The 22,315-nt window shown below is 33.4% G+C and overlaps 4 protein-coding genes across 4 annotated transcripts; 1 reads left to right on the top strand and 3 right to left on the bottom strand.

The window, feature by feature from the left end:
• Positions 1-2,582: 2,582 nt before the first annotated feature.
• On the bottom strand, positions 2,583-6,209 carry LOAG_04914 (hypothetical protein; the record flags this gene model as incomplete). The annotated part of the gene is made up of 7 exons (XM_003140451.2): positions 2,583-2,748; positions 3,352-3,476; positions 4,022-4,180; positions 4,430-4,580; positions 4,681-4,927; positions 5,447-5,634; positions 6,055-6,209. 7 exons carry the CDS (start codon positions 6,207-6,209, stop codon positions 2,583-2,585), a joined length of 1,191 nt encoding a protein of 396 aa, XP_003140499.2.
• Positions 6,210-7,432: 1,223 nt separating this feature from the next.
• Positions 7,433-11,280, bottom strand: LOAG_17277 (hypothetical protein; the record flags this gene model as incomplete). Its single annotated transcript, XM_020449937.1, has 6 exons — positions 7,433-7,529; positions 8,233-8,402; positions 8,799-8,919; positions 9,293-9,483; positions 9,796-9,942; positions 11,014-11,280. The coding sequence occupies 6 exons, from the start codon at positions 11,278-11,280 to the stop codon at positions 7,463-7,465; spliced, it is 963 nt and encodes a 320-aa protein (XP_020306450.1). The 3' UTR covers positions 7,433-7,462.
• Positions 11,281-11,964: 684 nt separating this feature from the next.
• On the bottom strand, positions 11,965-12,581 carry LOAG_17276 (hypothetical protein; the record flags this gene model as incomplete). Its single annotated transcript, XM_020449936.1, has 2 exons — positions 11,965-12,199; positions 12,442-12,581. 2 exons carry the CDS (start codon positions 12,579-12,581, stop codon positions 11,965-11,967), a joined length of 375 nt encoding a protein of 124 aa, XP_020306449.1.
• Positions 12,582-17,277: 4,696 nt separating this feature from the next.
• Positions 17,278-18,318, top strand: LOAG_04912 (hypothetical protein; the record flags this gene model as incomplete). Its single annotated transcript, XM_003140449.1, has 3 exons — positions 17,278-17,409; positions 17,563-17,677; positions 18,236-18,318. The coding sequence occupies 3 exons, from the start codon at positions 17,278-17,280 to the stop codon at positions 18,316-18,318; spliced, it is 330 nt and encodes a 109-aa protein (XP_003140497.1).
• Between the last annotated feature and the right edge of the window lie 3,997 nt (positions 18,319-22,315).

Raw genomic sequence — 22,315 nt, 5'->3', positions numbered from 1 at the left:
CTTTTAGCTGCTGCAGCAAATCTTACATTGAAAGATGAGCTATTTTATCGAGTTGTACCACCGGATCAAAGCTTCACCGAAAATTATGCCGGTTGTTTTCGTTTAATCAGAATTAATTTTGAAGTTTTAAATTCGGTTCTCAGTTCCCACATTTTCAATTGAAACCTTTTGTTTCTACCCTTCGTTTTCAGTTTCCTTTAGTTGAATTTTATCAGAATTTTCATACTCCCATAACCTATCCGTTTCAAAACAAAATTATTATATTTAGTACTATATATTTCCCACAATCAGTTGGCTCCATACTTAGATACTTGGATTTAGATCCATACTTAGATTAGTGACATTTGTTGGTGTAAATAAGTGTAAGATATTTGAGAATGTAACACCATCATCAAACAGACTGCTTTTCAGTCACTTGTTTTTTTACATCCGTGGTTTTCCATACATCTCAATTTTGATCTCCCCTCAACTGTAAAATCAATTATTGTTATTGAGACTCCCCATTCCTACCACTGTACTTCGTTCAGCACGGTAAAACCTCAGCATTTCCAGCACCAGTTCATTCTGGTTTATCACTTAAACCTTAAGTCTTAAAGAAAGGCATACTGTATGCATCTTTACTATTTCTATCTTTCTCGTTGTCAAGTTAGCCAGCAAAAAACGGCCAAAGACGTCAAATGATCAAAAGATTCACCCTGACTCCTTCCACCTCCTAACATCTCCCTATTCGATTCACTTATCGACAGATCAGCGCAAAACACGGCTCCCGGAGTGAAAAAAATCCGCCCTTAATGGTTAGTGCATCTTGTTGTTCCCAGTGGTTGTTTACGGAGTAGCATCGCGGTACTTTCGTGTCAATATAAAGTGGACATATTCAATGTTAAGTAAACAGAGAAGTCTTTAAAGTCAGTCGGTGAAATTATATGCTTCACCAAATTAATCCCTCTCTGTTTTTTTCTTTATTATTATAATTTAATTCATCCATTTCATACGTCCAATAATTTAGCATTGCGGTAGAACTGAAGTTACTCCAAGACAGATAAATGGTATTTTTCATTGCTATATTACTCTTATGATATAATTAATTACTTCTTTTTTTCTTTGAAGTTTTGAGGTTTGCACCATTTCTTCCTTTTCAAGAAAGAGGAGCGGTGTTTGCTGAAAGTTTAGTTAGACAAATCTGCTGAGCTCATACATTTGGCTATTACTAAAATGATAACACAACTGGGTTCCTCTGTCCCATATTTATACGCCTTCTCCATCCATCCCTCATTAATTGCTTTGGCTTTTTGTTAATAAAACACGGTCTAATTTTTATCAAGAACTAATTTGCTTGTTCCTTTGTAAACTGAAAAATTCTAGTTGTAGAATCACCGATGTGTCTCTCCTTTTCTCAAATATTAAATTATTATTAAAGTTTGAGTAGTAGATGTACTATGTTTCCTTTTATATGCTTCAAGAAACTATGCTAAACTTCGTAGTCTACTGGCCTTTTCATGTGTCAGCAATAGGATGCTAATTTACATGCAGTACGGCAACGTTATACTCCCTTTTACTGCAAAATCCAGATATGAATTGTACTGTGATGGGTGCTGAGTGCTGGGCCAGAACGGCCAGCGTATGAACTAAAAATTTGTTTCTTTGTTCATTTTATATATTTCAGCGAGCTTTCAGGTCTTATTTCCTCTGTGTTGTGGTGTTGCCTCAGTCTCAATAAATACTCGTTCTTGGTGCACAGCGCAAATGCAGGAACTCTGCAGTCACAACATACAAAGTAAGCATTTGGTCATCGTTGACTCTTTGATGCTTGTGATTAGGGGATTAGGATTGAATGAATGGCATTATGTTGAAGGAATCGGAAATCATTGATTCCTAAAATCACTCGTGATGAAATTTTAATGAACGGTTCCAGGCTTATTTCGATTTCATCGTTTCATTTTGTGTATTGAAGAACAAGGTTTTTCGAACAGTGCTCAAAATTTACTCTCATAAAATCACTTTTCCTTCTTCCCCCTTCATCTAGTTTTTATTATTCTATTAGATGGTTTTTGTGTTTCGCCATTTTCCGATAAATGGCGAATATGATTTACTGCGTGTTATATAATATTTGCATAGCAGTACTATGACTTTTGCAGCGCATACCTGACATAGGCTAGCAGATAATATGTATTCCAATTACTATCACATTATTGCAAAATTGCTCATGTGAACGACAAATTAAAATTTGATTGTGAAGAATATGCCAAGGGATAAGGTCTAGTTTGTATGTAATAAAAATAGAGAAGCTTGTAGTGGTATTTATGAGTTCAGATGATGAACTTGCTGTGAACTCGAGTTGCAATGATAATAGTACAAAAAGATAAGTTTCTTCTTCGTAATAGAACTATAGTAAAGAAGGGATTCTTTTTTTATTTTACATTATGATCTTCCATTCATTTCTGTGAGGAATATAATCATACAAGTAACATGAGATGGTCAGTGGATGAGGGGTGGTTGGGGTGCCGTGCAGATGTTCCCATTAATGTATCGTTGTTTACGCCTAGAGTTCGAGGTAATAAAAGTTTATTTCGGGATTGATCCCTCTACGAACTCCACGTTTTCCTTACCATGCTCATTTTCCAGCCCATCTTTTTGATCTTTTCAAGTTCACTTTCTACTGGTTTAGATATCTCATCCAATGCACCGTTCAATATAAGGTCCCTGTATACTGCACACCGTGCACCTGTTGATTGCTCATTGTACTCTTCCCTGTAAAAATCACCCATATCTAGATCTGTTTGATCTTATCTTTAAGAATTCGTAAAATACTTTAAGCTCTTCATAAGTAATTGCTTGCAATTGTACGCAAATTAACATAATCAGCAGGCTGTATGTTAATTTTGCTATTAGATTTTAGATTAGAAGTGCATTCACTGATACCAAAATGATCTTGATGTTTATGGTTCATGGTATGTGTGGATTCTGTTGTAAAACTTGCACTGATGGATAATGTTATCTATGTCATATGGAAATGTAAGTAAAGTAAATTCCTGATAATTGTGTCTTTTTTAAGGCAAAGAATGCTAACTGTGCTACTTTACGATCACAAAGAGAGTGGAATCTTTTCACAGAATGAGTAGCATAGAGGATATGACGGCAGTCTTGAGAAAAGTTAAGTTTTCTGCATAAAACACGTTGCTTCTTCTGATAACAACTATTTTACGCCACGCATCGCAGAGTTTGATTAGTTAACCGATCTCTAAGCGGATGCGTGCAGGATGGATGCAATTTTTCTTCCAATTCCTACGAACAAAGGAGAAAAGTTCCAACAATTTTGACACTGCGGGATTTGTGTTCTACAAGGATTCTTACTGAAACTGCTTGCAGTGAAGGTCGATAATCAAAGATCGTGCTGCAACCTTCAATTCCTCCAATTCCCAATATTTCGGCAATGTTAATATTCGCACTAGGTCGTCTAAATCTATATATTTCCATCCCTGCAACTTATCTTTTTCTTCTATTTATAATTTCATATGTATACAAGAATAATTTTTGTTTCACGTTATAAATCATGAATTCGAAAAGTGACAAGTTTGAAAGTTCTGAAAGCATATGGCTTCTGATATTATATTTGTGAATTTTGTTCCAGAAAACTGAGATAATACTCCAGCAGCAGTTAACGATAACAGCATGACTTATTACTTGCCTTCGGACAAGGATTCAGGCCTTTATTTTCTTAATAGTCTTATCACCTACATTATGGCTCTTCCAAATTTGTATCATTCTTGATTAAAAATTGGTAAACTGCTTCATACGATGCAATATGAAATTAATTCGCTATTTTCCCGTCTTACTTTTTAGCCTAGAAGAAATTCATCCTCAACAAATTTTTCTTAAGAGTTTTCTCAATTAACCTGGATAAGGGTTCATCAAGCTCATTTCTCCTAGATGCTTTACGAATAATTTTATACAGACCTTTCTGCAGAGTCAGAACTGGCAACAATCAATAAATGGAACGTAATAAATTCGTGATGAAGTTTACATCGAAAATGGCGGATTCAAGTTCTATAGCAACGGCTTCGATGGCTATATCGACGTTAATCGGTTCTAGTATGCAAAGTAATTCGATTGTTTGACGCATTTTTCTGATATCCTTCTTCAACTCCTGGTAGAACTGATTTTGGAGTGCTAAGGAAAGTGCCTGGAGCAAAGTTATCCTCAAAGCATTGGAAACATGAAATAACAAATGCAGTAGAGTTTGGTAAATTATTAACTGCCTAACTTGTGCAGCTTAATTACTAATTTGCATACGTCTCTTCAATTACCTTGCCTTGCTAATTCCATAATTTTCGTTTCTCTGATAGCTGCAAATCTAAAAATGTCAGGTTCTTCAAAGTACTTGGAAATCCTTCAAGTGACCTGGAGTAGATATCATTTGATACCGACTTACATAACCTATCACATCATGGTGATAATTTAATGTTGTGTGATTAACAGTTGGATTTTCATCGATTAAATGGTGAAAATATTTGGTACTCATATAAAGCATCCATTTTGAATACATTATGGAATATGCATTTGTACCGAATACTGTGAAATCTCTGTAAATATTATCAGATTCAATTATCTGCTAGATTATTTACTTGTAGTTTATTTTGTTGGTCTAAAGGGACGTTTGAGTGCTAGATTAATCAATAGTACTTGTAAGCTTTGGAGTTCAGCTGGCTGTTCCGACGTTCAGCATGTGTCAGTGATCGAAGTCTTCCTTTCTGTTCAACGAATTGCATAAATTCTGCTTCCGGATATGTAATAAGGATGCTAAGACCGACCAAGCCATTTCCGTATTCCGCTGATGTAACAGTGTTGTGCAATGATTCCAGAAATGGATCCATACCACGCATGATAAATGTATGTTCAAAATCGGTTTCTTGTGTTTCATTCAGTATTGCTACAAAAGCTGGGTCTGCTAAGTTAATGAGACTTCGCTAATATATTTTCTATAATTGTATTTAATTCCATGAATTCCATCTGCGTATTGATGAACGAAATGAACACTATTGCTAACTTGGTTTATTTTGTTATCTCACATAATCTTACTTTCCTTGGATATTGCACTTGACTATTTGTCAGCAAAGCAATTTCACGCAGAATTCACCTTCTAGTTTATAATAAATTTATCGAAAATTCGAAATTATTATTCGTTTTTTACTTCAAGATAAAATAAAAAAGACTGCTTAGAAGGACTGAGAAAATGGCAGACTTGTAGAACTTCATTTGGCTTTTCTGTTTATGATCATCAATAATATTTATGAGTGGAATAAATTTTGTAGGTACAAAACAAAAGTTAAGCTTGTCAAAGCATACTGCTCTGGTAGGAGTGCTGCAAGTTTTTCTTCATTTACTCGATTATACTCTATACATAAATTAGTGTATTAAATTTAATGGAATCGAAAGTTCCAAATTATACTCTCTATAGCTGCAGAATTATCAGGATCTTTCGAGGCACCGAAACGTATTGCAATTAATCCGGAAATTTGCATATGCAGTTCATTTTGGCAATTCACAAGCAATGTAGGTTTTTCTCGACAAAAATCTGCTACATTGATTTTAAGTTCACTGGAATGTATTTGGATTTCTTTTGCAGGACGTAAAAGCCTGAGATAAGTAATAAAAATGACTGGAATTCATGTTGGTTTAGAAATAAAAGCATCCGAATGAAATGTTAGCAAATTGTGGGAAAATTAATTTTACCACACAATCCGATTCATAATTATTCATGTAATTTCCTGCATAGGGAATTTACAACATCCTATAACGGTAGTTGTCTGCTTTTTTCCATTTCCCCCTTTGAAAAAAGAAGTGCGAACTTCCATTCTAGTGAATCTTAAAGCGAAAGATTTCTTAGTCTGGAAACCACATCACAACTGAATCAATACTTTTACGGAAGCCTTCAGAAGCCTTTATCATTGTCAGAATACAGTGCCTACAGTTAGGAAACAAGTTGGCGAACTTTAACATACCAAATAAAAAAGCTAAGATGGACAGCCAGAACTTTCAGGAATTTTTTTCACTTACAATTCTATCGAGCGTGGTCCATTGGCAACAATAAATGGTACACGACATTCTTCTTGACGTAACATCTGCGCTGGAATGTTTATTTTGGCATCAAATGTCAAATGAGAAGGCACAAATTTATTTAGCTCTTTTCCTAGAATTGGTTGAAGAGCCATATTTCATTGAAATGGAAGATCCTATTTGTATTTTAAAATCAGTAAAAATGATTGGCCAGCAGTCGTCCCTTCATTTATATCAATTGTTTGGATGCAGCATTTTGCATTGTTACTGAAAATTTGAATTTATTTAAAATTCGCATTAGTCAAATTATAGTTTTGCTATGGAATGGATAAATGAATACTTTACAATTAAATGATGGCGTCAAAACTATTCTATGAGAGGTAATATCGTTTTTCCTCTACTTCATCTTGTCAATTTTGTTCAGGATTTTTTTGGCGACAACTGCGACTTTTGCGATGGATTAGTTTTTTAAACAGTAATTAGTTATATTCTTTATTTGATCTGGAGAAAACATTATGGTGGCTATATTAGTTTCGCTATGAAAATTCATCAGAATGAGTTTCTGTCAAGCTTGTTATGACATGAGAGATACTGCAATTAAAGAAGTCGCTTTAATGATTTTCATGATTTTCCTTTTCTGACTTGAATTTTCGAAATTTCCATTTTCTTCGGCTTTTATTTCTAAAGCAAAGATGATGAGATTCATTTGATTATGGATTCTTCCAATTTCATAGGAATCCCTCTGCATGTCTAGTAAAAACAAAGTGATGCTTTTTCAAGTTGAGTACCACCACCTTTATACCTCTACTGCATTTTGTACAATTCAGTCCAAGTAAAATATTTATGTTTACCGGTCATAAAAATACTTTCTGTAATTTTATATTTAAATGAAACAACAAATACAAGGAAATGAAAGGGGAGAAAAATCATCTACTATTATTTCACGTAAAAATAAAAAGTAAACAGTTGGTAGCAAGAACGAGCTATGGTTGTATTATTAATGACAAAAGTATAACAGAGCTTCCTTTACTTCGCTCTTTTCTTTGCTTAGCTAAACAGCTGTGAATCCATTTACTTTTTCGGAATATATTTTGCCATATTTTGCTGAAAAAAGATGACCTTGCATTGTACAGAAAGTTAGTAAAAGATAAAATGATTAAAATGTCAAATAAATTTGGATTTTTGAAAATTCCTGGCAAATATAAGCCATTTAATTATTGATGGATTGAGGAATTTAAATACAAGAGTGAATGAGAAACAATTATTCACCAAGTTTGTTATTTATTTGAACTACAAACAGTGAGCTTACAGATTTTTCTATTTTGGTAATTTGAAATAGGCAAAATCTACGCCACTAACATGATTGGCCTACGGACATCGTGTTTCTATTGATCGAATGCTCGAAATATTATTTCGGTCTAGTTGATTTGTCGAACACAAACAATGCCAAATATACAGCATTAAATGCAAATTGGCTGAAAGTACTTACATTTGCATATTATGAGATTTCACTTTTTAATTAATTTGGGATTTAAAACAATTAATTTATTGGATTTCAGGTATATGTTCAAAACGGACAATATATTTTGGGTATAAAAGTGGTTGATGGTAAGATCAGTGGGACAGAGAAATGAAATGGATATGCAACTATTGAAAATCTAAAATAGAAAGATAGTTACGGAAAGATGGTCAGCCCATGAAAATTTTTTATTCCCTATCCATATTTAAATCATATTCTCCTCTTGTCCTCAAAGGTTCGGTTGTGATTACTTCATTTAAAAAAAAAAGAAAAAATTGAGGGTCAGCAGTCCAGTTATGGGAGTGGGGAGAAACCACTGCGCAGATAGTAGTTCCTAATAATCACATGAACTGGAAGAATGCAATGGAAGTGACCATACTAGAACTAACTTGTGATAGAAAGGAGTATTATTTACAAATTAATAGCATGGATATTAATCGGATAAAGCAGCAGTTTTGCATGACCATTGGGTAAAGAATTTCAAAAAATCTAAGGGTTTATATGAATTACATTGTTTTGTGTTAGGTTTGCAAATTTTGAAATGTTAACATTAAATTTATGCACTCAAGAAAGCTAACAATAACTATTTGTTAATGATTGAACAGTTTGTTAACTTTTGGAGCACAAACTTCATATTAGTAATTTTGATTATACAGCACCTGAAATAGAGCGCTTGTGCAAGCATTCGTGCTGAGAAGTGAAGCGCCTCCTCATGAACATCAGGCATTCCGAACAGTATTACCAATCGATATATATTCTCTGGTGTATTCAATATTATGCAAATCAATGCAATCGATAACCACCTCCATAGCGTGCGGCTATGCTTAGGCTACAAAGTTTGCAAAATTTATATACAAGCGCTTATATAAAAGCGTATATACTTATATACACTTATATACAAGCGTCATAATAGCTTCTAAGTTTTTTTTTTTTTTCCTACTTATTACTTAGTTAACAAACTGCCGAGTGTTATTTTGTTTAATTTGATAAAATCTGATTAATTACTTGTTGTAAGCTGTTGTTAGTTTGATCGGTCTATATGCATGCTCATTACTTTGATGTCGCGTAGAGGAATCCACTTTTTTATAGAAAACATTTAGTGATACATGTCATTTAGCAGATGGGAACAAAATGATTGTTTGACTTTTTCAATCATTGGCTTTTGCTTTTTAATGAAGACAATGCCTTTCATTATTTTAAAATGAATAAGCATAATTAGACTCACTCGAGTAAGTGTCTGGCTATTTCTGGAATATACACAGGCAATAGTTGGGGGCTCAAAAGTTTGTTCAGATCTTTTTTGCGCTAAAAACCTTTGCATTGCGCCAATGTCACACGATACCATCCTGTAATTATCACCTATACAGTGCTAATAGAAAATTCAGATATCAATACCCTTTATTTTCCTAAATATTTCGGTTTTGCTGTTTTAATACAAATTGAATTTAAAGTCAACCAAGGAATGCGTTGTAGTTTTTCCTTTTTTTAATTAAAAATTAGGCGGTTTGACTACAGAAAAAATGATGTTTGTGATAGAACATTTGCATCCAGACTAATCATGATTTGAATTTAAAACTTATTTTTCGATTTATCAATTTTAGAGTAAAAGAAAACTTGGTTACTAACAACTTCATATCAGTTTTGAATTGAAAGTATTGCATTTGAAGCATATAAAGATCGTATGATTTGCTATTCCGGGTGATAACAAAAACAACTAACGTGCTCTTGATAAGCACAGAAATATCCATAATAAAAATAAGCAAGCAGGGGACACAAAATGACCAAGCACATTCAACAATATGAAACAAACGATTCCAAGCAAGTGATCGAAATAATGCTTGTTGGATACAACCTAATTGAGTGGAATGAACGGCCAACAGAAGCCAAGCATTCAACGCCAATGATACTATCTTAAACACATTTATTTATTACAGTGACACCGGATTCTGATTGCTTTCTGAGCTTATTTAGATCGGGAAATAGATCAACCGGATGAACTGTGTGTTTCACTCTACCGTGTATCTATCATTCCGTGGAATTACATTGTAGAAATTGTAGATGCTGTGAAAAAAAAACGATAGAAGTTGCTTTTGAACATCATATCCATCTCAATGAAACTGAATATGCTACGGTAGAATTGAAGAAGATCAAAAAGTAAATCCATCTCAATGAAACTGAATATGCTACGGTAGAATTGAAGAAGATAAAAAAGTAAAACTGACTATAATGAATGACAAAGCTCGATATGGCATTTGCCACAGTTGAAGATGGAAGAGTGGATGTCTGATAGCGAGGTAACGAAGTGTTGAAAGCAGAAGCCATGACCAAACAGAAATATCTGTTACTGTATGTGTCAAAAATAATACTGCCTGCAATTCATATTTATTGAAAATTACGCTAAATAAACAAAGATAAAACAGAATGACTGAAATAAACAAAAAAAAGAAAAAAAAGACAAACTGTCAAGTTGATATATAAATAAGCATATAATCAGTGAAATTCAAGGAATAACTGAGAATCAGATGGATATCACTGATTTGATTTTATCAATATTCGGATATTAGTGTACGCTAAGTAGAACTAGTCCAGATTAGTTTAACTCTTATGGCTAAAGTGCATCTTCAACCTATCAACCATAATATTTGCATGACTTGCTTGCTCGATCAAATGTAGAATAATTGAGAATTATCAATTGTGCGAATGAGTCACTGCTCATATGATACAAGGTTCAGGAGTAAAATTTTATACAAAAATAAAGAATTTGAAAGTAGGATGGCCTGAAAAGAACAAAATGATTAGCAGTAAAGCTGAAAAGTGGAGATGCTTAATAAGATTTTGAGTAGTTTTCAAACCTTAGGCTTTTCATTAAGATGGGTAAGACATCCCATCCTATGTCTGTAAATTTATCCTAGTTTCGCGCAGAGACAATGGAGATCCTTGTTTCTTTTAGATAGCATTCGATGGCATCCTAACTTTTATGACTAACTTCACCTATGTAATGGAAAAGTGAATTAATTGTGTTTGCTTTACATCCTTCTCGAATCATCAAAACTAGTTTTTCTTCCTTTCTGATTTCTTCATAGGCAGATATAGAGATGAAAAAGCTTGGATAAAGCTTCTATTTAGTTTGATTGAACTTTTTCAGTCAGAGACATAATTTGAATTATGACTGAGATGACATTATCTTTGAAATTCTGTTCGTACTAATTTTCTTCAGATAAACGAAATTATTACTTGTTTCCAGTTCTTCACCGTCTACAGTAATTAAAAAGACAAAACAATGTCAGAGTAGTTTTCGATTTTTAGCGACTTCAATTCCCAGTTCATTCCAGCTATTTTTCTAAGCCATTCCAAATCAGAACTATATTTCCTTGAAATCGTAAATACTTCCGTTATCTGCAAATCTTTATTCCATATTTTTAATTTTGTTTTCTGAATACCGCTTCGACAACATCAGCTAGGAGCTGTGGACAAAATAGACTAGGCTTCTTTTCCCTCTTCCCAAAAGATACTTTCCATGTTTTTTTCATATATAAGATATCAGCCAGACTTTCGTTGTCATATTCTTCCATTTCCTTACATATTTTCGCCTTCAAGTTTTGCTGCGATAAAACCTGAAAGATAAAATATAATTGAGCGCTATGTTCATATCCCATAAGAAGTTGAAGTGATTTTGTCCATTGAACCATGATTCTTTTTACATCCATTTTCTTGTAAAATCAGTACATTCATAACACCAGCCGGATTCTTTGCCAATGATGGTCAGTGGATCTTCTTCATTATTTATTTTGTATAAAAAATTATCTATAATTTTTGCCTTATTTCAACTTTTTCCAAATATGATGGGTCGATAGACAATTTCACCACTTTCATTTTTAAATTTCATTAGCACTTGTTTGAACAGGTTGTTGGCATTTTGAAGTTTTTCATTCTCATCTTAATCAATCGTTCACTATCGTTTCTTTTGCCAATTTCTTTCATCCGCTGTATCTTTCGAAATCTTTTGTTTCAAAATCTTTCATATAAATTATCGACGACCTTCAAAATCGCAACAAAAATCTTTTATTGCTGCAAACGATAATCCAAGATGATTACAGCTCTCTTCTTGTCAATTTATAGTAAAATGAAGTAAAGAGAAAAAGCCTGATATTTTTGATATATGAAGAGAAGAGGAAGAGATGATTCAAAAAATAGGAGAAAAATCAATAACTTATTAAATAATCATTAAATTGATAATATTCAATAATAGAACGCATTATTCCAATCCTCTGCTTATTGTTATCTAACCTGAGATGAGCTTCATGGATATTTAAAATATTAAACGATTTTGCTTTTGTACAATAGTAGATGACCCGTATGTTCATCCATCCCCTATACAATCTTTACACTAACTAATGTATGTCCACATGCGTGTCATTTTGTGAAAGGATTAGTTCTTTAGATTGAAAACTGCAAGATATTTGTGGTACCTTACAAACGTAATGCATAAATACTTCATCGCCACCAAGTTGTGGATATAATTGCATGAGATTCTGTGATAATATCAACAATAAGGAGCAGAGGTCAGCAGCCGCCATTGAGCAGAGTGCTACACCGGTACCACTACGGTATCTTTCGTTGTCATTTCTAAAATGATATAGGTATGTTTGTTTAAGATTGCCTATTTCAAACTCAGATTATTCCTTCGATTAGCTATTGTGTTTGTCATAAAAGTCATTAGTACGGTTTGAGAAAACTTCATAGACTGACAGTCCTAGGCAAAATTCAAAAATTTTTAGATTTTAAGCAGACAGATGCACACCATAAGTACATCCCCACATTAATGAATATATCAAAATAAGTACTGGGAAAAGCAAATGGGAGATTACTTAGCTAGCTTTTTCATTCGAATCAACACGTAAATATTTGCTGGGATGCCAATAATGGCAGCAATGAAGTAAATAAGTAGTGTCACCGCGGCGACATTCCTCACGATCGGATCGTTTGCCAGGAAATCTTGTTCATCCATGTACTGCAATAAATTGTACTATTAAACCCTTTGCTCCTTCTGGAACTTCTTATTGGTTTTTTTTCCCAACATTATCTGTCCTAGAACAAATTGAAGCTTTTCATTACAAAACCATACATTGATTTTAATGAAACGCTAGAAAGAAGCCATTTTTTTTTCATTGGGATAATCTTAAAAAGGGTCTAAATTAGTTTTCATTTCATTATTTATCTTTTCCCTTTTCCGACTCCGTCTCTTTTTATTCCAGCAAATTTACAGGAAATGCCAGAAACAGTAGTTTAGAGACAACTTCTACCCTCTCACAAATTATGAAATTTGTTACAAGAAGATTCATGATGACAAAATATTTAAATTTTCCAAGTAATGAATTGAATTTTCTCTGTTACTAATTCAAAAATAGAATTTTTTTTGAATAACGTTTTCCATCAAAAAATTTCTTGAAATCTTAGGACATTTTCTCTCGGTTGAATGAATTATTTGACTATTTGGAATAATTTGAAAAGTAAATATCATAAGCCTAATACAAATATATTAGGTTCAGGACCGATTCGTGTTAGCTGTGTTTCCCTCATTCTGTATAATCCGAATAAGTTAGAAGGTGAAGTCAGAAATAAGTCTCCATTTTTTTTAAAAACATAAAGGATTTTAAGAAATATCTAAACTGCAAAAAAAGTGTATTTACCCACAAAATTTCTGAAGTCTGCGATTTTTAGTAATTGATATTAATTAAAAATTGATAGACAAAAAAAATTTGAACCACTCATCACTTTTACTTTTCGTTTCTTTTGGAACAAGAAGTTAAAGGAAAAGATTTGATAACTTAAATAAACTATCATTTAATTTTGAACCCTTTATTTTTTGAATATTTCAATAATTTTTTGCATTGCTGGATTCAAAGATACCAGTTAGTTTATTCGTTCTAGCCTTTTCATTTCAGCTGCCTTCCACCGTATCGCTAAACATAACAATTAGCTTCATCAACGCTTCTGATTCACAAGAGAGAAAAGAGAAATAGGGAAAAAATAAGGCCTGTTTTCGACTACAAAGCTAACTTGTCCTTTTGACTTCGAAGCATTCAACTTCCTTCCAATCTACTCTTTTCTTATCCTACAAAATAACAATTTTTTTCATTGACTTCTCAAATCCTCGTTGCAAATGAACATTATGCATAACTTTTAATATAACTAACGTAGGAATCAGAGGCCAATAGGCCATCCCTTGGTAACACTGCCATGGCTCATTCGCATCCCAACACTAATCTTAGAACAAATTTTTCCTCATCTGTTTCTTTCTCTTCTCTATTTTAATCTTAAGATATTTAGCATTTTTCTAAATCCCAAAACTTGCTGTTTCACAATTTTTACCATATTTCACAAGTCATTACAGTCATTACACTTGCAACCCTAAAAATACGAATTCCTTTACAATACATATCAGTCTTTCAACATCAAAGAAAAAAGAATAATCTCGTGTCACCTGAGATAATTAGTACTAAATGATAAGTTTAATAATGGTACTTACTGTTGGATTATTGTGCTTTGGCATGATATATAAAAAAGATTACTTAATGAAAATGACATCCAACAATTGTGAATTATAACATAAAAAAAGATCCTAACTTCATAATAGTCATAGCTAAAATTCGCAAAACTGCCATTGTCAACTGCAAGCTTGCCAGCATCTTTCATTCTGAAAATTCAAATTTCTAGATGTGAATATAAACACTGGAGCTATTAATCAAAATACAAACGAAGAAAATAAATCAACAAAATAAGAAATTAAAGAGATGTGTGAGGAAATACGACCAATAATTTAAACAAAATTTCGATCAATAACTTGGAATTCAAGCAGTTTGACCAGGCTTATATTTCTACTTTTGTACTTATTGAATGCTGAACAAAATAGCTTTCGCAAGTGATATATCAAACATTCTAAAATATTACATTTAGAATCTTCTGGACAAAAACATTAATTCATGCAATGTCATCTAACGTTTGATTTTGCTTTAAAAGACAAAAAAAAAGAAATTTGTGAAAAACATGTCAAACTAAGTCATCGATGATTTTCAAAGAAAAGTGTTTAATATAAAAGGATTAAGATGTCCTTGATGGGATTATTTTTGTTGATCACGTTATTTCTAAAATGTGCAAATTTTATTTACTATTTGTTGCGCTATGATTTAATTCCATTATGAAAAATCTTCACGTCAAGTTATTCATTTTGAATTGCAGAACTGAAGTAGAACATGGTTGAATTTATCTTTTTAGGGAGTATCTTTAAATTAAATGAACAAAGGAATTCAGTTGCTCACTGCTTCAATAATAAATGGTTAGTTCGTGCAGCGTCAACGCCAACGCACGTTATTTCGTTACTTGCATTAATTGCCATAAGTGTATGGCGTTCTGATGTCATCGCGTTAGAAGATATGAATTACTTGCAATTGCAACAAAACCTGCATCTTATTGTTTTGTTGCACCAATAATTAGCCTATTTTTCGTTTTTCCACAGCAAATCCAATATTCAATGAACCTTTCCGTCCATTGGTCATCTCGGATATCTCAGAGACTAATTTCATGGTCCGATCGTTTTTTCCAACGCTGCTACAAATTACTTCCGTCTATCGTTTCTTAACAAATGTGAGTAATGTATTTTGTAAAAGTTATATTCATATTATTAGAAAACATTGGTCTTTTCGAGCATTTTTTTGTTTCCGGCTTAGCTTTTGTTTTAAATTTTAACTTAATTTAAATGATACAAGAAAAAAATGAAGAGAAATTTCTACTGTTGTCAAACAACATAAATCTTTAGAAATGGAGGGAACTTAGCCAAAAAATTTGTAAATTAAAAGTCGATTATAAGTATAAATTCAAAGATTCTATAACAATAACTTATGTCAACAAGTTTTGATTTTTTATCTAATCTTTCTGAACTTTGACTTCACTTAAACTATAAAAAACATCCACTGAACCAACCGCAATGCCAGTATGAGAATAGTCTTCTCTGCAAACTATACAGAATGCAACATATTACCAGCCTTATTTTGCTTGCAAAAAAGATGACATGTCACGAGAGATCTCTTATAAAAGCAAATCCCTTTCAAAGAATCTTTAGAAATAAATAACAGGCAATATTTTAAACTGACGGATGAAAATAAGTTTTTTTTCGCCAACTTCTGACCAAAAATCCTTGAAGGGATACTTAAAGCAGAATTCACTCCCTTTCCAAAATCTTTGTGTGTAATTTTGAACTACGTAATTTTGAACAATCTTTGTGCGTAAATTCTTTTGAACACTAATTGGAATAGAATATTGGCGTACTTCTCGAAATCTGAGAAAACTCTGAAGTTCTTGTTGTTGGAAATTTTATATTAGGTTATTCGTCAGGCTATTTGTTTACGCTACCAACTCAAAGAATTGTATTATTTTGGCTTTTGGCTTAAATTTACCAAAGCCAAATCTCACGTGTATTGTTGTTGCACAAATCACTGTCACGTGAAGATGACTCTGTGAGCTAAAATTCACGGAATCATTCTGAGATAACTAAATTAAACTGGAGACTTATGTATCTGAAGAGGAGAATATTTTCGAATCTTTGATATTACCAAAAATATCTACCATTGAAGTGCATTAAATAGAGAAAACTTATTCCAGAGACCTAAACACCCGTCATGATTTTGCAAAGGCTTTCTAGAAAGCCTTTCCAGGAAAGCCAGAAGTTTATGGGACACATATATTATAGAAATATCCGACAAATCTCAATTCAAACATTTTCTGCAGTTTGAAAAATAAACAAAACCTTGCTAGGAAAAAGTGAGGTGTTTTTCAACTGTTTTAGAATAATTGAGCTCATCGACCTTTGGAATCCTTTGCTTTCTAAATTTAATTTTCAAAAATTTCATTTTTAATGTTGCTCCTTTCTGCGTTCATCCGGTTCTTCCAATAAAATAAAATAAAGCATTCAAACTGTTAATTGTAAAGGTGCAAAACTGAGACACAGAAGTGTGTTTAAATGAAAAGGTGGATGGAAAGGAATAAAACTGTTGATTGGCAGTGAATAATATTTATTAGAAGAGATCGGAAGACTTTGCAATTCCAAAAAATGGAAGGAAATTTCAGTAAACGAAAAGATGACAATGAATAATATCTATTTACAATTCGGTATTTATAATAATTATTTATAATCCGCTGAATGCCAAAGATGTAGCAGCTCATACAGTACGTAGTGCACTTGCGAATAGAAGTAAGGCACAGCGGTGCTGGGCAAAATCAAATGGCGTCATCAACACTCCTTCGAAGTATAATGAAGGATGATGTGATGGCATTTCTTTCATTTCTCTCATCAATATTTCGATTGTTCACTTATCTAAGATTCTTCTGGTTTTTCTGGAAATTAGTTTTGTCGCTATGCATTAGCACCAAAATGCGCTTTTGTGCTATTCTATGGATCCTAAGCCATCTATTATGCACAAGATTATTTTTAATCTTTTTCAATGTCTATCATGCTGGCCTTCTATTTTCTCACCCGTCTCTGCATTTTGTTAGAGTATACTTTCATCTTCACAAAGGATTCGGACCACTCAGGAAGACTTCCCGAATTATGCTCACTTCTTTATTTTTTCGCTCCAAAAGGATTTCATAATAGAAGGTGTTGCATCGTTTCGTTTGCGCCACTCCAGACAACATTATCTTCTTAAGTAATGGAGACTAGAAAGGATGCAACTAATCTCAAACTAATGAGATTTGGAACGAAAAAAAGGAAAGTGACGGAGAGTGATAGAGTTGGCATACTAATACCATGCCATAGATGTGCGGTTTTGTCAACAGTGCCAGTAAGAAAACGACTATATGAGCAGCTTTTGTCGAGGTGAGGGAGTAACAGACAGTTGCAAAAGACAAAATAACTGAGAACGTGAATATGGCTTGATTCGACTGCGATTAAATTGGAGATTCTGTTTTGATAAAGCAGCCAAATGATCTTATAGATGACTTCTGGAAATGGACGAGAAGACATGGCAATTGTGATAGTGTTACAACAAAATACCACTTTACGAGCAAAATCAAAACAATATATACTGGTCTTTGGTGCATCCATTAATTGTTTGTAATATAAAATATTAAAATAATTTATGACTGATAATGAGATCAAAGTGCCAGTTTGCAAAGGTGTTAGAAAAAATATTTTTGCATATTAATTTCTTTTTTCATGGTTTTTCAGAACTGGGAAATTGATTGAAAAATTTTTCGCCGCATTTTCAATCAACTTTCCAGTTCCGAAAAACCGTCAAAGAATAATTAATGCGGGGAAGTATTTTTTTTTCAATTATGTTATAATAAATAAAATTTTGTTTAAACAAGAGCTGGAAAATAATTGCTCATTTTTGATGGTTCACTTCAAAGTATTCATTCCTAAGCCAAATGGAAGCTGCTATCTGATCTTCGCCCAATGACATTGAGTCTAGCTGGAGGACGTTATTTGTAGGTTTCACTAGATGTGAGACAGATTGGAGTAATAATTTCAGCAGCAGCCAAGATGCGTCAATTAGGTTTTGAATCCAATAACTTTTGAGGGAGATGAAGGAGAAAAAGACTGTACCTAACTCAGCGCACATAACGAACATATAATATACCCCGAATATTTTTTATAAACACTTCTAGGCTTAGAAGTAGCAAAAAGCAACGGTGCAATGCAGTCCGATGTGCGATTTCCTGAGAATGAATTCCTGATTGATGCATCTTGAATTACCCATTATTAGAATTATTTGATTCCATATGTAATGAGAAAATTAGAGAGTTAATTGTGAGAGAAATTTTGGATAAACAACTATCACCGCTGCAAACAAACAAAGCTTTTATGAAGGAAGTGGAAAAAAATGAAAGTGTGAGAATAAATGAGATTTTAAAACGAAAATTCGCTCTAAAACTTCATTTATTTTCAATATCAAACTATACAGATTCCCACACTTTCATTGCTCCAACTTTGCTGGTGATGCCATTAGTATAGATATGGTATCTATTATTAGGAGGGGGAAAAAAACGAACAGAAAATGTCTATTTTTGATGAACAGATGAATAGCTGACTGTAAAGTTCCGGGACCGTATTTACCCATTTATGTCTGCGTGATATTACAGCACATTCGTATAAGAAATCGTAAGTGTATCCATCGGTTAAAATATAAAAAACAACGAAAAACGATCCACTTCTTGCTGTCAGTTTTGATAAAATCTTATTAATTAGTAGATTGAACGGTCACATAGTTTTAGAACAACTATTTCTTATGACGCTGTATCCCGCGACATGACTCAGTAATATATCTTTTGTATTCCGTTGCTTGTAGATGGGGGGAGAGAAGGTATAGTCCTTGTATGTGGATGTGCTCAAAAGATGTTACAGTTTCTCAAGCGATGAAATCTGCAACGATCAAACTGACTGGGAATGAAATTGAAATTGTTGTGAATGTTTTAGAAATTTTGTGTGCAGGCATAGTCGAATATTGATAATCCCATGTATCTGTCCCTATCCCTTATATAGCAGGAGTTTGTTTACAATTCAGTTGTATTTAATATTCTCTGGAAACTCTCTTGTAACGTATCATACCTTCCCGTCTATCAGTAAATCGTCGTTAACAATATTCGACTGCGCCTACACACTAAATTTCCAAAATTTTCATAACAAAAGTAAAATAAATGCGCCACAACTCCCTCAAAGCAACGAAATTGCGCAGTTATTAAGTGATTAAATGCGTTTTCAAATGCTTGCTCAATTAATACTGGGAAATAATCACCTGTCAAACAGAAGTTTTATCGTTGTGACATCTTTGAAGTTGTTTTTTTGCATATATTTAATACATATGAGACGCTACAAGATGATTCACTTTCTGACTGCTGACCAATTGCGCGCAGATCGCCGTTCCACACCACCACAGTACTCGAATTAACAATCACGTCAAAAGATCAGTTTAAGCGTTATGAGTCTTTACTGATAAGTATTTACAGTGGAGATATGGATTAACTTGAAATGAAATGCTTTAGCGCGAGAAAATTACTGCCTGCCTAGAAAGAGCAGTTTGAAATCATGAAATAAGCTTCGATAGGCAGATTGCCAATTTTTACGCTTGACATACGATCGAAGGCATATTTTGTTCGCATAAGGATTGTAGCATAATAGAAACACTGAAATAGGGAAGAAGATAATGCCCATCTGAGAAAAAAGATTGCCTCACTATTACTTGACATTTTTGGAAAAGCAGGAAATGAAATGAGACGAAAGCCAGAATAGAGTACCTTTTATTGTCACTCAATACCACAACATATTTATTTCAAATAAAAAAATTTCCCGAAGCTAACGAAAGAATCAGTCAGTAAAGTATGCTTGAATTCAAATTAGTAAAATGAAGGTGATAGCAAGATACACGTGGTAAGAGTACTCTTACTATTATCAGTTTCATAATTGTCAGCTACTGGAAGAATTTCATTTTAGTGATAAGAGGCAGATGATATAAAATAACTGCCAGCAACAATCCTTTACCCAAATTTTTAAAGTATCGAACAAGTGACAAGATGGAAAACTAAGTGTTAGCCGACATGGAATGTTTGATGGCTATCAATTATTGTTTGGGAGTATCAACTGAACAGTCTGTAATAACTTAGCTTTATCGATAGCACTTGCGAAAGGTATTATAGAATAAGAATTTTTGTATGAGTGGAAAAGTTTCAACTTTTTCAAATTAAAGAATTAAAGAATTTGAACATCACCTCCATCTTAAATTTCCAATACTTTTCAGGTGGGAAGAATCATATAAAATTTGATCGTGTAAGTGTCCCCACCTTTTTTTTACCCTTCAAACTATAGAAGGTGAGGGTAATGCATCTATGCGATGTGGGAAGATAACACTAACCAAGAGAAAAGGAAGCCTTTTCTTTCACAAAACACAGATAAGGAAATGGACATTAATTCATGTAACACGTGTGCAAATAAAATAAACGATGAAAGATTTAACGAGCAACTGAATTCACATTCTGTCTCAGTGCAGATATTGATTTGATGCTATGATCAAAACAGGTCGCAGTTGAACATAATCTCCTCTTAGGTTAGTCTCGATCTCGGATCCTCGTTCTCATCATAGTATTTCTTCCGATAAATATCATCTCATTTCATTTGTGTCAAATGTCGTGTATTATTAACAAACTAATTATGTTAATAAACTAATGTCGTGTATTATTAACAAAACGTGTATTATTAACAAACTAACAAACTAACTAATTATTAACAAACTAAAATATTTTTCAGTTTGCAAAAAGTTGAGTCAGCATAATTATCCATACTAAACTAAGACGAGGACACTAATGCTTCTTTTTTATTTCATCACATGAAATTCAAGAGGTTCAAATAAATTATGGTTCTTAAAGCGATGGTTCGCGAGTGTTAAAATATGGTCCGTAAGGGTGGCAGCACGGTGAGCAGAAACTGAACCGGTCTTATATTTAATTAAATGCGTTACAAGTTTCAATGAATGTTTATTTTCAAATTAACAGGATTTATTATTCTGAACGTTGTGATCCCACCAACAAATAAAAAAGCCAAAGTGGTCGCCTGATTACGAAAAAAATTGGAAACTGTTAGAATCAACTGAAAAAAAAAACAACTGCATCAAATTTAAATTTCTTGCAACGTCATCAGGATGCCCAGTATCTATATGCATCAACACTCCTTTTGATCGAAGAAACCACTCGAATCCCTGCTTTTTTTTATCCGCAGTTAACAGCACTATCCGAGTAACATGAATTCTGCCCCTAAATTTCTATTCCAGCATTCACGATTTCATGACACTTCTTTCCGAATATTGATAACATTTGCAAAGCATCTGACCAAGTTTATCTTCACGTTCAGACATCAGGATGTAAACAAGTTACTTCTCACAATAATAGCATATTTTTAAGGAAAAGATTTTGTGCATGCATAAATTCTTACTCCCTCAATTTGTTTGGATAAAGAAACAAATGAATGGAACAAGAAAGAACTGAGAGATATTGGAGATTCAATACGAATGAATTATTTTTGATGTCACAAAAGTGCACATCTCAGCTATTTAAGTGACAGTTGTTAGTCAGTCGCTTACAATTGAAGAAAAACAGTTGTACAGATTTGCTACTTCATCAAATGAGCACAACATAAGGCTATTTTCAAACGATGGTTTTTTATACTGTCCTGGATAAAGTTTTAGCGACTAAAATATTATCACCTTGGCCTGTGAAGTTTGCAGCTAATCTGTTCTGACTGCTTCCTTTTTTCTCGTTAAAAACGGAAAAGAGAGGAATTAATATGGTAACATACATTACGGTTACTTGCACGCTACCTCAGCTAACAGTATGGCTGGATGGCCTTATCTCCCTGACCTGAAAGTGTCCCGGGATTCCTCCCCCAACTACACTACTGCATTTAGCGCAAGGACAGTGCTGCCACTCCTCCTATCTCTTCTTATCACACCACTCCATACATGCCTCAACAACAATCAATGTCTGTGCATGCATGTATGCGTGTGCGCGTGTGCGTGGGTATAGCGTGTGTGTGGTTATATGGGTTCTCGTTAAATGAAATGTCAGGTTAGATGATCGGATATATTCGAGGTGTGAAAGCGCCATTGACTGATGGTATTGGTTCTTTGGCTGATCTGTTAGAGTTATGATACAGATGGCGGTGATGACATTATGTATTCGCCAGCTCTCTCTCTCTCTCTC

This window comes from Loa loa (assembly GCF_000183805.2).
Source record: "Loa loa unplaced genomic scaffold supercont3.57, whole genome shotgun sequence".
In the NCBI taxonomy this organism is placed as follows: Eukaryota; Metazoa; Nematoda; class Chromadorea; order Rhabditida; family Onchocercidae; genus Loa; species Loa loa.
This window is presented reverse-complemented; position numbering and strand designations above follow the sequence as displayed.